General features: G+C 40.1%; 1 protein-coding gene across 1 annotated transcript; it reads left to right on the forward strand.

Moving 5' to 3' along the window:
- Positions 1 to 205: 205 nt before the first annotated feature.
- stk35l (serine/threonine kinase 35, like) lies at positions 206 to 10,812 on the forward strand. The gene is made up of 3 exons (XM_036570751.1): positions 206 to 832; positions 2,916 to 3,672; positions 8,105 to 10,812. Exons 1-2 carry the CDS (start codon positions 361 to 363, stop codon positions 3,641 to 3,643), a joined length of 1,200 nt encoding a protein of 399 aa, XP_036426644.1. The 5' UTR covers positions 206 to 360; the 3' UTR covers positions 3,644 to 3,672; positions 8,105 to 10,812.
- The last annotated feature ends 6,065 nt before the right edge of the window (positions 10,813 to 16,877 follow it).

The raw sequence follows: 16,877 nt of genomic DNA on the forward strand, positions 1-16,877 counted from the left end.
AATATTATAAAAATTATAAGAATCCGTTCGATATTTTTAAAAACCATGTAAATGACAAGTTTTGTTGACAAGTTTATCTTTGGTCCCAGCCCTAATAATAAAGTTGACTTAAGTTGAAGATTCGCTACACGGATAAACCCCCCGCCTGGGTAAGTGGGCTGCTCCGGCCATGCTCTCACCTCATTCGAGCCTCATTCAGTTCAAACTGAGCTGAAGTGCTCAGCGGTCTAGCATGTCTTTGAGAGCAAAACAAAGCGGCCGCGAACACCTGCGTTGTCAAAACAAGTCCGCGGCTGTTCTGGTCTAGCTATGTGTGCGGAAGGAACTCCCGAAAGTGCGCTCGCGACGTGAGGAGATGTAATGGACGCAGGGGACAGAGAGCGAAGACGGCTGACGAGAGCCCGCGAGAGGTCGAGCTCCCGCACCGGGTCGGGCAGTACCGTGCTGCGCGCGCTAAGCGTCGGGAACGTGGACGACAATGACACGATGGAGGACGAGCGCCTCAAAAACGACCTTCTGGAGCGGAAGGTCGTGGCGCCGCGGTACAGCCTGGTCCGGGAGATCGGCAGAGGCAGTTACGGGGTGGTGTACGAGGCCATAGCGCGGAGGTCTGGCGCTCTGGTGGCCGTGAAGAAGCTGCGCTGCGACGCCCCCGAGAACGTGGAGCTGGCGCTGGCTGAATTCTGGGCCCTCGCGAGCCTCGAGAAACGGCACGAGAACGTGGTCCACCTGGAGGAGTGCGTGCTGCAGCGGAGCGGCATGGCGCAGAAAATGAGTCACGGCAACAAGCGCTCCAGGCAGTACTTACGCCTGGTGGAGACTTCCCTAAAAGGTGGGAGTAACTTAAAGCTCTTCTCATGGTCTTTATATCGCCTTTTACAGAAAATGTGTTGTTTCGTTTGGAAACAACGAAGTAAATTGAGTTAGTGGTGGATTCAGGATTTAACCTACATATGACGTCAGCCCTGGCCTGTGTGCTCTCTCTCTCGCTCTCTCTCTCTCTCTTTGTTATATTTAGCTCTCAAGCTAATTTCATGACAGCAGTCAAATGCTAACTTTTGACTTCCTGCTTGTTTAGTGACTAAAGCCTTACTGGAGAAGAGTGGGATCTGCTTTGTTTGAGGTGGAAATTGGCCCAAACTGGATAAAACGAATATGAGTGAATGTGAAACTGTGGTTGTTGCTACACTTGAGGATGGCTAGTAATGGAAGCCACGTAGCCTGTTGTGAACAGTTTTCTGTGTTTTAAAAAAGGGTAAATGCGGGTCAAGCTTTGTTATGCAACCTTGATTTTTGGGAAGAGGGTCAGGGAGCAGTGTCCGCCCCCGAGTGGCTCGAGTGAATGGGTTGACCTGATTACTTACGTAATTTTGTTTTTAACAGGTCATCTTAAAACATATCTCAACACACAGCTTCTGCTTTGTCAACACTGTTGTTGATGAATAGTGACCCCATTGTTCACACAGCCTTTCCCCAAACTGATTTTAGAGGTCATAAAAGGATGAACAATGAAGAGGAGCTCCCCACCATTGCTTTTTTAGTGTTATATATACACAGAAATATCTTACTATTGTCTATAACGCATTTAGGCTAAACTCCATCTTAAAAACTGGAGGAAGTGCTGCAGTTTTACGGATGTCTTAATATCCAAACAAAACCAGGCTGCAGTACAGTTACTGCATGTGATGTGCAGGATATGTCTGTCTTCTTCTGTGATCTGGCCTTTTAAAAAATGTGTTGTGTGTAGTATGGAGGTGAGTTGATGGCCATCAGTGTGGACATTTGGACAGAGCTGTCATCAGAAACTTTTTTGTTCCTCTTAGTAAGACTAGTCTTAGTTCTAATTTGGATAAAGGTGTTTTAAATGACTGGGAATGTTTAGTAATGAATGCGCTGTAAATGATGCATCATCATTCTTGTGAAACAGAAATAAACAACTAAAGTACTCTCCAGACTAAAATGATTTAGATTTAGACCTGTAGGCTTAAATGTGTTGTAATCTAATGACTTTCAGTGTGGTTGGGGTTTGGACGGCTGACGAGTTGTATGCATTCAGAAAGAGTCAAAAACAAACAGCCTTAAACTGGTTTCACAGCAAGTCAGCCTGCTGGCACTAATGACAGAGCAGCAGTCAACAACACTCTTCCCTTCCTCACTCCCTTCCTGCCTTCAATCTCTCTTACTCACGGCCACCATCTTACCCAGCTTTCTTCTCTCACTTCAGGAAACAGATAACGTGTTTGCATGTTTTGTTTCGCGTCACATTTGTGTTGACCCCAGTCTCATTAAATTTCTAAATTTTGGATTAAAATGAGTCTGCGTTTTATGACAAACACTGAACATGTAAACTTATAAACCATGTAAAGTGCTTACAAATATTGTTTTCCTTTCAACATTTTCCCTCGGTATTTTAGCAGATCTCATTCCAGGACTGACAGTTCAAGGATACAGTGTGTATTTTAAGGATTGGTTCAACATATAACTCATTTAATCAGTCCATCAATTAAAAGTCTAGCTAGTTCAGTTGCAGTGATTCTCTGATAGCAGGGCCTCATTATATCACATTTGCATCAGCCTGAATCTGTTCGAAAGAGGCTAATAAATGGAATGACCCACATTTTTGAAAAGCATCATCTAGGAAGAATGTTTTTGTTAATAAATGGTTATTGATATTTTTGCTTTTTTTGGCTGCAAAACTACAACTTGACATTACTATATCGAATGTCCATAATTTTGTCATCTCAAAAGGTTTGTGTCCTGTTTGTTTCATTGCATAGAAATCTTTAAAGGAATGTAATGAAGTAGATAACAGTTTACATTATTGAATAATTTCTGATAGAACAATTACCTTTTTTCAAATCACTTCAATGGATTTGGATTGTTCAGTTGCCTCATATATTCATGTCTGTGTGCAGGTGAGCGGGTGCTGTCCAGTCCCCAGGAGCCGTGCTACTTGTGGTTTGTGATGGAGTTCTGCGAGGGAGGAGACCTGAATCAGTTCATCTTGTCCCGTCGGCCCGACCCGCACACCAATGCCAGCTTCATGCTGCAGCTAAGCAGTGCTGTGGCCTTCCTGCACCAGAACAACATTGTGCACAGGGACCTCAAACCAGACAATATTCTGATTTCTGAACGCTCGGGCACACCCGTGCTAAAGGTGGCTGACTTTGGCCTGAGCAAAGTATGTGCAGGCCTGGGGATGGGGTCAGGCTGTCGTGCTTCTGATGAGACAGAGGACAACAAGAACAAAAATAACATCAACAAGTTTTGGCTGTCATCAGCATGTGGTTCAGACTTCTACATGGCCCCTGAGGTGTGGGAAGGCCACTACACAGCCAAGGCTGATATTTTTGCCCTGGGAATCATAATCTGGGCCATGATTGAACGGATCACATTCATAGACGCAGAGTCAAAGCGGGAGCTGCTGGGCACGTATGTGCGGCAGGGTGCAGACATCGTGCCAGTGGGAGAGGCTCTGCTGGAGAACCCAAAGATGGTGCTGAGCATTCCTCAGCGCCGCCGCTCGCAAATGTCTGATGCGCTCCGGAAACTTCTGCAGGACATGCTGGCCGTTAACCCTCAGGATCGGCCCGACGCGCTGGAGCTGCATAGCAGGATGGGGCAGGTCACCTGTGCTGCCTGAACCCAGACTCCTCCCGCGTGCTCACCCAGGTATGCTTTTCACTTTACAGGTTTGGGGCGCACAAGCATGCCTGAACAGCTGGGCTGCACAGATTAGCTGTTATAGGCAAATATCATCGACAACGCTGGTGATGGGGGAGGGGGGGGGTGCTCTGTTTAAAAGTGCTCTGTAATTTTCTGTGATGTTCATATGATGCACGCGGTCATTCCAGTAGTTTGTAGTACAGAAATTGTTGGCGATAGTGTGGCTTATACTGTTTCATTGTACTACAATAGAACAATTTGTTTATCACATGGACAGAAGTTTGAATGATGGTAGGACAAAGTGAGAGGAAAAGATAGAAAGCATCATGGATGAAATAGCCAATTAAACAATTATTAGTTGATAAAGTAATCAGTTATATAGATGATCCCTAATTGCAGCTAAAGTTGAGTGATATGGCAAAACATAACTTCACGATACTTGAAAACATTTTCACAGGATACAATATGGCTCACAATCGATTGATTTTTCTCAGGTATGCAAACAAATTGGAATGGAAAAAAGCAAGAGTTTCAGAATCAGCACATTTTATCACATTTTTCAAAGGCTATAAAATACAATGAATATATATTTTTTTTAATTCAGACTTTCTAAATTTGTTCACCTACGATGAACCTTATTGTAGTATAAAATGTGCATTGATAGACCTTTTAAACCCATAAACTTAGTTTTTTAGTGTTTGGTATCGTTAAAGACACTCATATGTCTTTAGTAGTAACTGTGGGTGTAGGGACATAAGGGCAATATGACAAATTTTTATTGTTATAGTTGTGATATTTATTGTGATTAGTTTTATTTTAACAATATGCTTTACTGAGTACACTGAGGATATCGTCAGTATTTACAGAACACTGATTGACTGCATGTTTCGTTAGAAAAAGATCATAATTAGTGCTGTTTAACTGGATTTAGTGTAGCACATTATACAAAATGAATGAAAAGTCACTGTACACGGAAAGATTTTTGATGGTTGTTTTTAAATATGACATTACTAATGCATTGTGTCTGTGTGCCAAAATACTGTGATACATATTGTATATCATGACCATGTCTTTAAGTATTGTGATATATTTTTGCCATGTCTCCCACCACTATAGAAAGGTCCTCCAACTTCCTCATCTGTTTGCGTGTTGAGGGGATTCTTTTGTTTTTAGAATTGCATGCTGGGATTGCTGTTATGCAACTGAACCTATTCACCCCCACTGCCTCTCTCTCTCTCTCTCTCTCTCTCTGTCTCTCTCCCTCTCTCTCTCTCTCTCTCTCTCTCTCTCTCTCTCTCTCTCTCTCACTCATATTCCTCTCTCTCTCATCTTCCTCTCTCTCTCTCATCCCTCCTTCTCCCTCCCTGTGCTAAAGCCCTGCGGGACTCTTCAGCTGGCAGAGCAGGTGACAGGGAGTGGCGGTCTGAGAGTTTGACTCTATCATACATTGTCTTTAGGAATCTAAAATGGGGCATTTTGGCAGTTTGGGTAGAAAATGTGCCTATACTGACTGGAAACTTCAGAGCTTTGCAGTATAGTAATGTGCTAATGAGCTAATATTAAAGTGGTTTAATAATGTGCCACAGTCTGCGTCACCATAATGCTTTTATGAGTGGTGTTGGTTGTCTTGACCAATTAGTGTGTAGCATTTGTGGAAGGCTTGTTTTTGAAGGAGAGCAGGGCAGGGTGGGGAGGCTCTCAGCCATAATGAGAACATTACAGCTGTCTGCTGTTCACCTCCTTTCCCCATCCCCCGCTCCTTCCCCTCACCACACATACCACTGTTGCTGGGGCAAGCAAGAGAATGCCGCAGTCAGGCCCATTCACCACAGCCCTTTGTGTGAGTGTGGATGGGTGGATGCTTGGTTTTGAAACCATATTAGTAACTTGTGTACATACATGTTTCCATCTAGTTTATACTTGTTGTGGAGATCTTTTGCTGGTCCCCAAGGGCAAGTGATTATTTTTATTTTTTCAGAACACCACATTTGTCCTTTTTTCCTTAAAGAGTTAAATTTCATCTATAAGTTGTTGAGATTAAAGATGGGGTTAGGTCTGAAATCAGGTTTATGGTTTGGGTTAGAGTTAGGACTAGGTTAGGGTTAAGCTGAGTTTAGGTTTAGTCTTTTGAACTAATGATGCAAGATGAATGAAAATATTTAAGGATTATTGTTTGATTCAAAGGAGACCTTGTAAAGAAACTACATTTTCCTTGCCAGTTTACTTGTATGTTACATGCCTTTATATCTAAAATCTGAAAAATACACCATTTTGGCATATTTCACTTTTACAGAACGCCTCTGATTCTGCAGTCTCTTTAGATTTGTTACGTCATATCAAGCAAATGTCCCGCCCCACTCAAATATCCGTGCCCACTCACCCTTTTACTTCACCAAACCAGCTGCTGTTTCACATACAGATGTATCAGAAGGACAGGACTGTAAAATAGTGATGTAATGTCACATAGAAAATGTTACATTTCTGTTAGTGACTGATTCAGTACATTCTTTTTACTGATTCAGTACATTGATGTTAACATACGTTCTGCAGGATAATTTGCACTAAGTCTGCACTACTGCACAAAGGCCACACCCCATACTCTGCCCTCTCCATAGAGATGGCCAATGAGAACAGTGGTGATTAGCACACAGATTCAACACCCTGACAATTAACGCTTTTTCACAGACTAGTAAATAATGAGGTAAAACACATCGTACAAAGATTGATTTAAGGTGTTATTTATTTTGTTATCTTCAGGTGTCCTTCAGAGGGAACTTTGTTAAATTGATAAGAACAATAGGTAAATTTGTGTCATTTAAAGTGTGTTTAATTCAAAGATGATACAAAGATGCATATTTGTCATTTTATGACTTGCTGAAAATTTTGAGAGATTGATTTTGTTTGAGAGCAGCCTTGGCCCACTGTCTATATGTCTGTATGACTTTTGGCATAGTAATGGATTATAGAAGTTTGCACATTTTCCATAGTGGTCATCTAGAGCCTCTGTATCTTACATGGTAATAGAGATACAAGCTTAAAGTATTGAATACTATCTGTTGGGCACAAAGACATTATTTTCAGAAAGCATTAAGCAAATCTGAAATTGTCAGTCAGGAACATTTTCTCTGGTGATTTGAAGCAGTTTTGAGCTGTACACAAATCTACAAGGAGCAGACAGCAAAACGGGTGTGAGAGAGACACAGAGAGAGAGTGATTGCAGTAAACTGCTCTCCTGCTGTTCATGACTCAGCACATAGTCTGAGCTGCAGTGGAGAGTGCAGGGGGAGGGGGCTCGTCATTACTGTATACAGTTAAGAGGATTAAAGAGGGAACAAGATCGTCTCACTCTTTCTTTACTGTGCTGATGAAGTCACAGGCTAGGTGCTGACACCATGCTGTATTTATTTTGATTGTTTATTGCCCATAGACATCTGAGGGTGAGCTGGCATTAACACTCAAACTAGTCCTCGATTTTAAGCTGTGTTTTTCTATTGAGAAACAAAAATGGTGCTCTTATCACACTTTCCAGTATGGTTGTTAACACAGAATGGTTAAGTAGTCAAAGTAGGAATACTGCTACATATATGCTACATGCAAGCTAACAGTCCTGCACATTGACATCTTAAGTAGGGATACACTGTTCATGAATTTTTATGGCCGATTCTAATTCAAATTTTTTTGCAGCCAAATTGGCCAGTGGTCGATTGTTAGTAGCCTTTTTGTTATTATAACTCCAGGCTCACGCTGTGGGGGCTAAATGAATGCATGGATCACACTAGCACAGTTCCAGTAGTTTCTGTTGGCCAAAGTTGCAATCTAAAGAACATTGGGCCTCATTCACCAACTGTTCTTAAGAAGAAATGTCTTAAAATCCACTTACACAGTTTTCACTACTTACTCAAGAGCATGAAAGTGTTCTGCGCTTTAAGAACATGTCATGAATCTGACGTAGTCTTCTTCTTTAGACCTTCTTCTTTCTCAATAAGATTTTTAAGAAAATAACATAGGAAGATACTGGTGAATGAGGTACATTATTTGCTGTTAAATGGGTGACATTTGCTGTTTTTAATTCCGAGAAAAAAAATTGTGTGCCACATTGGAAGTAAGATGCTGTTTATTACAATGAATCAGCTGATTTTGAGCATGCATCCCTTATCATAAAATGTTATCCTAAAATACTTTGCAGAAATCAAAAGGCTTTGTCAAAAGTAGTAGTCAGGTTGTTTTGGCAATAGTATAGACTAATTTGAGTAGCTGATGGTACACAAAGGTATTCTAGTGTAGAACTTGCTTACACAGAACTTGTGCAGGGGTGTTGGCTTTCTCGCAGCCTGTATTTAGCAATATTTGTTTTTCAGCTTCTTAATGACATTAATTCAGTGATCTAGTGGTATTTAGCGATATTTCTTGAACATTTTTACCTATTCTGTCTTTCCAGGTTGTTCCTTACGGGACCCCACATTTCTGCACAGGTGAAGGGACAGCTGCTGTGGAATACTGTGAAGATTCCGTTGCAAATCTAATGTGAAGAAAAGGAAGCCTCCATGCAGTGACCTATTAGGATGCAAAAAACTGAAATGTTTTTTTTTTGTTGTTGTTTTGTTTTTTGTTTTACATTTTTGAGTGTTTCCATTCAATCTTGTTTACAATGTATTGTATGTTTGTAGTTGCCTGAGGTTGATTAAGTCTCTGTTTGCGAGCGGTTGTTTTCTGAGCTGGAGGTGCTTTTAAGTTTATGTACTTTACAAAGGTTAATTGATTCTGCGTTTTGTTTTTTTCCCTCCCTAAAAGACAAGGATTCAGACATGCACACACACATTCTACAATTCTCCAAATTGGAACACTAAGTGCATTCTGCTAAGTTCAAATTGTTACCAAACATGCTAAGATATTAAACCACTACTGAAGAAACTGTACAATGGTTCGTACCATAAGACATTACAGTAGAAGATTTCTAACGGCCTGAACCCTGCTTCTTGTACTATGGGGTATAATTTATGAACAATCCTAAACTAGAACATGTTCTCATTTTAGTGCCCTCAGACATGGGAAAAGTGTGAGATTTTTTTAATATTATTGTAATTTTTTATTTTTTTAGTTGTGAGATTTATTTATCCCCTTTTTTCATGTCTCGTTTCATGCAGTCTCTGTGCCTTGAATTGCAAAATGTGTGGAGGTGGAAATTAACACTTTATTTTCAGCATGTGCAGTATAGTCTCCATACCTTTTACGTACTTACCTTTTACCCTCGAATGCTAACCAAATGCAGTTAAAACCAGTGGGTGCCAGTTGTACACAGAGATTAACCCCCACTAAAAATATCACTAGTGCTCTGCTAAAGAGCCCCAAAAACACTCCCATACAGACATATGCAGTTGCTCAACCTACTGTTCAGCAGAAATAGGGATTTTGTTTTTGATAATCAACAGAAAGCAATGGTGTATTTCTGATGTTTTAGAGAACAAGTATGAGTGCTGTTTTTTTTCCCCCACTTGTTTTTAAGGATCATAGTCAATCAGTGATATGTTTTGTAGTTTCTATTTTAAAAGGGTTGATTGCCTTTTTTATTGGTTGATTGTAACAACCCAACACTACCTTTTAATATAGTTAATTTCTTAGTTGAAGTGAAACTGCTTGTGTTCCTGGAACAGAGTAAGAGTATTTCATCTCACCTTTCACTAGATCTGCCATGGCAGTGATACTGTCACATAAGCCAAACATACAAACAGGTCCACTTATGATTTGATGGGTTGATCTGAACTCTGAATGAGAAAAAAGGTGTGTGTGGGAGTGAGTGACTGTAAGAGAGTGTGTGCCAGCATGCTTGTGTGTGCTGTAGTTCTACCTCTTGTGTGTTTAGAAACTAATCCACTAAATGAACAGGCTTGCTGGTTTTTGGTGAGACATAGTGGTAGCTGGTGTGTTTTCTGGACACGTTTTTAATTCCATTTAACTATTCCCTTTTTGTTCAAGACTTTGGACGAGAAAGATGCCAGTTGAGACTTCGCATCTAACCAGTATTTTAGTTTTTCCTTGTTATTTATCTTTTCTTGTAGGTTGTTATCCGCTGCTGCTGCTGATACTTGAGACTTTTCATCATGTTTGATGCAGAATTCTGAGAGATTTTTTTGTTTTGATTGTGGTTTGGTTTTTGTTTGGAGCATTGGTACCAAATCTTTATCCCTTTGCCTAGCTCAGTGTTTCTCAAATCCAGTTCAGTGCGTAGTCTACATAGGTTCAGATTTACTTCTCCTCAAGCACGCCTGACTTGACTTATCAACTAGTGGATGAACCTTTCAAGGGTTTAGAACATGGAAGCAGAGATGTTTGGTTTGAGAAACACTGACTTTGGTCCTCTCTTACTGGGGAGAGTCACAGAGGGTCATTGTACGTTTCTGTACTGTTCAGCTATTTTTTTTCTGTACTTCTTAGCATGTTTGCTGTCATTGTTTTTCATTTTCCTTTATTTTACACCTAATGCCACTGTACCTCATGGTTCACTACCTTTTTCTCAGTGGCATTTTGAATGACTATTTCTGATGGTTAAGTGCAGACCAGAATTCGCAGTTGATCATCAAGGAGGCCACAATGGGTACAGGCACTGATCAGGCTGTTTTTGGGAGCAACAGAGGATGAAATGGCCAGTCTAGGACCTTCATTTTCAAAACTATGACTCAAAGGAATTACTAAATGGACTATACCATTTTACTCAGCTCAGCTGCCTGTAATCCAGAGTATGAGTGTATTACAGGGAGGAGAGACTTGATGCTGCTTCCTAAAATTGCTGTGGTCCAACATTTTCACTCCATATCGCATCCACGACTATGCAAGCTCTCCACCTTCAGTGAGAAACACTGTGATGTTGCCCTGCTAAGCTCATTTCCTCAGTCCACCTCTTCTCTTTTCCCTGCTCTGTCACGCTTTGTGTGTTTGGGGAACATCTTGTGCTCTTAATGGTTGAGCATTGTTTTTTAGCTGATTTTACATAATTCTAAAACATGTAGGGGAACATCTGTAAATTATTAACGTTATTCCTTTGTGCTTGTGACACTTTTTCCTGTCAATAAACTGTATCAATTCAAAACAAACATCTTTAGCCCTTTTATTGTCTGTTGGGACAGTATGAACTGTGAAAGAACTTTGTTTGTAATAAAAAAAAAAAGTGAACTAATGAACATTGTACTACGTTATAATGTAGAAGTCTATACGTCAAAGAGAAATCAGTTTATGTATTGCAGCGCTGAGAACAGAGGCACAGAGTGCTGATCAGCAGCCACAGATAAATCCCTTTTCAAAACAGTGATCAGCTCAGGCCACAGCCGTCTGGCCACTCACTGTATCAGGCAGTCAGGCGTGAAAAAGAGGATAACGTGTTCCTGTACACGTTCAGAAAGAAAACAAGCACCTGCCTGTCGCAATACACTGGTGCTCAATGTTCATATTCAATCCAACTCCAGTATCAGCATTCACAATTCCAAATGACGGTCTTTCTCATGAATCATATGTAATTCTTTTCAGAAATGAGGCCTAATGTTGAAATGCATTTGCTATGGCCTGAAATCTGAGCCTGGCTGAAAGGTCTGTCTGTTGTGACGGGATCCCAATGGCAAATGAACTGGCTAAAGCCTAGAAAAAGTGCGCGAGACGTGGGGGAAGGGAAGTAGGCCTCCAGCTTAGTGTGTGCTGTATGTGCCCGAGTGAAGGGGGATGGTTTGTGTGTGTAAGTAGGAAGGGGAAGGTTTCGTACTCAGTGACCCTGAGAAACGAGGGAAAACGTAGCTTTGCCATGGATGCTGTTGCGTCACTACTCTAGAGCGCATGCCTTGGAGTGTGGATGTGGTGGCTGCAGCTTGACTGACACACACCTACACTTTCAGTGCTACTTCTGAGGCTGGATGATGAATCAGAATCAGGCTTTATTGGTATGTTTGCACATACAAGGAATTTGTCTTACATAATAGATGATGATACGAGTTGTACATTTCAGGTATTTTCAGGGTGTAAGGAGTCAGCAATGATTTTCTTTGCCCACTTTTTTTCCCATGTGCCTCATCAAATTTTAAAGGTATTCTAAATGTACTCTGAATAGTGTTTTATGTATTGTAATAGAATATGTTACTGAATACATTTAGGACAGTGTATTCAGTTTTTAGCCATCACTACTTTTTCAAAGTATTCTGCCCAGCCCTGTTTATCTTCTTTATTCAACGCTTATTTGACTAACTCCATGTTTATGTGGAAGTGAAAAGAAAAAAAGATGCTGGTTTAAAGAAGGAGACAGATGAGTGCGTGACAGAATCAGGCACGGGGGTCTTACGTAATAAACTGATTCTGCTGATCTAGCAGCTTATATAATGACCAATCCAATAAGCTACATTTCCGTTTGTAAGGTTGTCCAAATCATTCTTGACAGCTTAAATGCTTTGTTTAATGGTCTTTAATTAAGAGCTATCTTGTTAACCTAATTTCTTGTTTTTCTAAACGTGGCTGACTGACTAGGCATGCATCATAATAGTACGTTTTGTGATATGCAGTGACATATGCAGGACTGCAGTGTTGCATTGGAACACTGTGACTATATTATGTGTGCTTTGACCTGATTTGTTCCGTTTGTCACCTTTTCTGTAAAAGAATGAGAAATGAAAGCATTTTGAGACACGTTATTTACCATCTTTCTGCTAATTTCAGTCCATAATTTCTATTAATTTACAGAAGTTTTATCCAATATGTTAAACAATAATTGCTTGTCAGGAAAATAAACTCTCATAAAAAGTAAAGTCAATGGAAACTCCTAAATGAAAACACTAATTAATTCTCCATGCACAGGACTGTAATGATGAGACTTTCACATGGGGAGAGAGGTCAGGAATGCGTGAGGCCACACATGCACTCAGAATGTACCATGAGTCCGCAACCAGGACTGCAGGGTCAGTTTATTTCACACCACTCATTCTCCATACATCTACATACTGCTGTACTGACAGTATCATTACGGGACTAGAGCAGCTGGCACTGGCACAGTCTTACGGCCTCCTTGCTGTTTAATTGCACAGAGCAGAGTGAAGGAGATGTGCATATGTGGAGAGAAACTACAATTTGTCCGTGTTTGTTTGGAGTGGAAGCAAAGGAGGGGGGTGGGCATCAGCTGAATGAATCCATTCATTCTGTGCTTTTTAGGCTGCGGCTCTGACTACGGGCGTCGCTTCATTTTTGGTTGTGCTGTCTAGAAAGTTTCAGTTCGCCTTCACTCTGGCCTTTATTCATGTCCCGTCATGCCATCCAGGGTTAATCTTAATCTCATTGGCCCTAATAATTAGTAGGCGTTATTGGAGAAGGGCTCTGCTTCTTTCAGGGAGAGGATATGACACTGGCAGTCTAATATTAGAGATGTGTGACAAAGAGAGTCAAGAACAAGAATCACTAGCAACTGCAAGAACTTGCAAGCACAAGCTTAAAACAAACCATCCTACAGGAGAACAAGCATACAAGTCAGTACAAGTTAATCAAATCAAGATAAATAACTGCTGCCTGTGACAAGGCAGGGTTTACTCTCAGTCAGACTTGCTCAGTTTCTCAGTGATCCAGGCTTCCTTGAGAAAAACTAATGATAAATTGAATTCTGGAAATTGCAACAGATCCCAAATATAAACAATAAAGGTAAATTCAACTGATCTTTCAAATTTTTCTGCATAATTCAATCATTAATCAATCAAAATCTAATTCTTTAGCTATTCATGGTGAAGAGATACATGCAGGATGTCCCCGAAGAAAATCTTTTTTTTTCACTTATTTATAACTTATTTATCAATGTTTTAAATGTTATGATCAACATTACATATTAAAACTCAGCATACATGGGTAAGTTCACTGGTAATGAATAATGGTTATATTTGAGCTGTAGACATTGTGGCTCTTGGTTCCTATCACCACCACTGTGAAGGAATCTGAGTTGGTAAGTTTCTCTACAATAAACCATTTCACATCAAACCACTCCATTGAAAACAATGTGTTGTAGGCAGTGCGGTGCGCTACCCTTGACCCTTTTTCTGCCCCAACTGTGTTGCAGGCAGAGCCTCCATCTTGCCTTTCTCCACTTACAAGTGCTCTGTCTAGACAATGGAGGGTCTGTTGTATTGCAAAGTGAATAAGATAAGCTTTGCTTTCCACTATTTGTTAAGTCCTTAAAAAGTCCTTATAAAGTCCTTAATAGATTTTTTTAAATAACTCAACCCATTTAAATGATCTTTTTTATAAATAAGATTACATGGAGGCAAGCCACATGTTTTCAGTTCCAAGATCTTGCAGTTTAAGTTCTTTTCTCTAAAGCTAATATTAGCTGGCTAATACACTACTACAATAATATAGGCTGAGTGCATGTCTAATCATTTTGAACACAGTCACTGACTACTGGGTGAGGATTCTCCTTTGAATTCCAATCATGACACTTGTCCCTACATTTCCTTTAACCAGGACACTTAACTCCAAGAGTGCTAAAACATCTCAACCCCATTGCCCTCCCCCCAGGGTGTGCTTAATCAGGGAGCTCACTGACTGCGTTGTGTAAGAGGGCCAGACTGTGTCCCGGAGAGATGAGCAGTGGCATTGTTTGAACTGGCCTGGATTAAGCATTGTCAAATGTGATTCGCTCTGTACAGGGCATCACAGGCCTGGCTAAACATGTTCAAACTTAGACTGGCCAGCCTGGAGCCTTGGTCAACCCATTTAAAACAACACTAGCCAAATTCACACGAATCAACTATTACTTGGCCTGCATTTTAATATTTTTCATGCATTTTACCAATGCCTTCGGCAAAACTAAATCTAGATCTAAAGCCCTCATGTCATTAAACCATTGTGTCAGAAGTGTTGAAGGGTGTTTTGAGATAAGCTGTGGTTTCTGTAAGTGAGTGGGGAGATGTGGTAGAGTTGTCTTAAATGGTGATGGTCAAGGTCTGTTAACGCTGTGATGAATATTTCTGGAAACTTGCAACAGAGTGCAGCCGCGTCTCTACAACTGGGTCAAGGCAACTGCAAATGTGTTAGAGAAATAAGAGCCAGGAGGAAATTGTCCTGTGCACTGAAGAAAGCTAATCTGATATATAGATAAAAATTAAGGCCTAGTGGAATCAGTAAACACTCTGCAGGGTTATTCCTACTATCGCCTACTATGTCTATCTGTTCCTATAAAACAATACTTATTACATGCTGTTTAGAATTACTAAATATCATAAGAAAATGGATAAAGACATGTAAGAATTATGAAATGTGCAAACAACGTGTTCAGCACACCACCTGGTGTGAGTTAACATGGTGGCATGGTAACAAAAACACTACCAACACTGCCCTCCTGTGGTGAAAAGGTAGCACTGTTCACAAACTTGGGCCTACTACAGGATGTTCACCAGAGCAACAGGTGTACTGATGTTCATCAGTACACCACTTTTTCATATTTCAACTGTGTAAATGTGACTTTAATGTGTGTATTCAATGGTTTTTTTAGATATGTATTACATGATAAGTTTATTTACATAAACAGATAATCATGGGTGAATTTTATTTATTTAATTTTCTATGTAACAATAGCCTGCTCCCTAAGTTACATTTGGTACCTCATTGCTAACAGGTGAATGTTAGGAGCAAAACATGTCAAAATGGCTAAATACAGTCAATAAAGTACTGTAATTTGGCAGGTTTATAATTTGTATAAGAAATAAAGACTATCAAAACAAAGAGCAAGCACTCAGGTCAGACAAGATCCGTTCATTTGAGTCAAAGATCTGCAAAACTGGCAATTAACTATTCTTGAAATCAAAGCTGATTGAGCTTACGGATCAATGAGTCAGATTTGAATAGGTCTACATTCTCCCTCTGGGTATTAGAAATAAGATGAAGAGGATGAGTTCATGTACATGTAATGTTCACACTGCTGATCATGGAGGATACTGTGGTGATCTTTTCCATGTCATACTTACTACTTAGGAAACAGGTCATTCATCAGGGTTACAGTTAGTGAAGAAGTCCTTCATTCTTCAGAAAGATAATAACCCAAAACACTTCAGAATTGGGCAGGAAGGAAAGTTAAAGGCAACTACCTCAACCACAAAAGCCCTATTTCTCTGGATTTGGCTGCAGAAGAGCTGGAAGGATAATATTGATTGATTTTCTCTTAAACTGTGTTATTGTTATCATCTGACGATGTATATTTACTAGGCAGAAATTATGAAAAACTAAGACAATTTTTTTATTGTGTATATTTTAAAGTTGTATGTGCTCAAACAAACATCATTAAACTGTCGATTAAGCCATGAAAAATGTGCCCTTTCTTCATTATTATTGTTTTACAAATTATTATTATTTTTTTTGTTCATAATGTGGTTTAGTGTAGGTAAAACTAAACAGCAGGCCTAGTAATCTTAATCCCACATGTCTGTCAGTGACAATCACAAATTATTCAACTAATCTCACTTTAATCACTGTAGCTGAATAAACAGTGGGTAGCCTGGGTTTGTTTCCCTGGCTGGGTGACCAGGGTTTCTGTGTGGAGTTCTGCATGAGCTTCCTCCCACAATGCAAAGACATGCAGTCAGGCAAATTGGAGATACTAAATTGCCTGGTGATCTGTCCAGGGTGTTTCCTGTCTTCTGCCCAATGACCGCCGGGATAGGCTCCAGTGACCCCCCGCAACCCAGGAGGATAAGAGGATTAGAAGGTGAATGAATAAACCATGCTTATTAAGCTAGTTGGCTATTTCATCCATTTAACTTAAAGGAGAATTCCAGCAATTTGTGAAACTATGGGAAAAAACTGCATAATTTAACAGTTGAAATGTAACCAAAGTCATTCACAGTGGTTTGATGTATAATAGCTCATCGTAGAGACACTTGCAGAGACTCAGATTTTTTTGCAGTGGTGGTGATATGAACCAGAGAGCAGAAAGCCACAATGTCAACAAATCAATTATAGTCATTTTATTTACTATCCAGAGCAGCAAGTGAACCTCTTTTAAGTTTTATATGTAGTACTGATGATGGTAAAATAGTGGCAAATGTGGAAAAAAGAAACGTTTTCTTTGGATACTATTTTTCTTAGAACACCCTGCATGTATTTGTCCTTTATAGACCATTTACATTTACATTTAGCAGACGCTCTTATCCAAAGTGGCTTACAAAAAAGTGCTTTGTCCAACTAGAGAAAGTATCTTTACTAAAACA

The sequence above is a fragment of the Colossoma macropomum genome, unplaced genomic scaffold, assembly GCF_904425465.1.
Source record: "Colossoma macropomum unplaced genomic scaffold, Colossoma_macropomum, whole genome shotgun sequence".
NCBI lineage: Eukaryota > Metazoa > Chordata > Actinopteri > Characiformes > Serrasalmidae > Colossoma > Colossoma macropomum.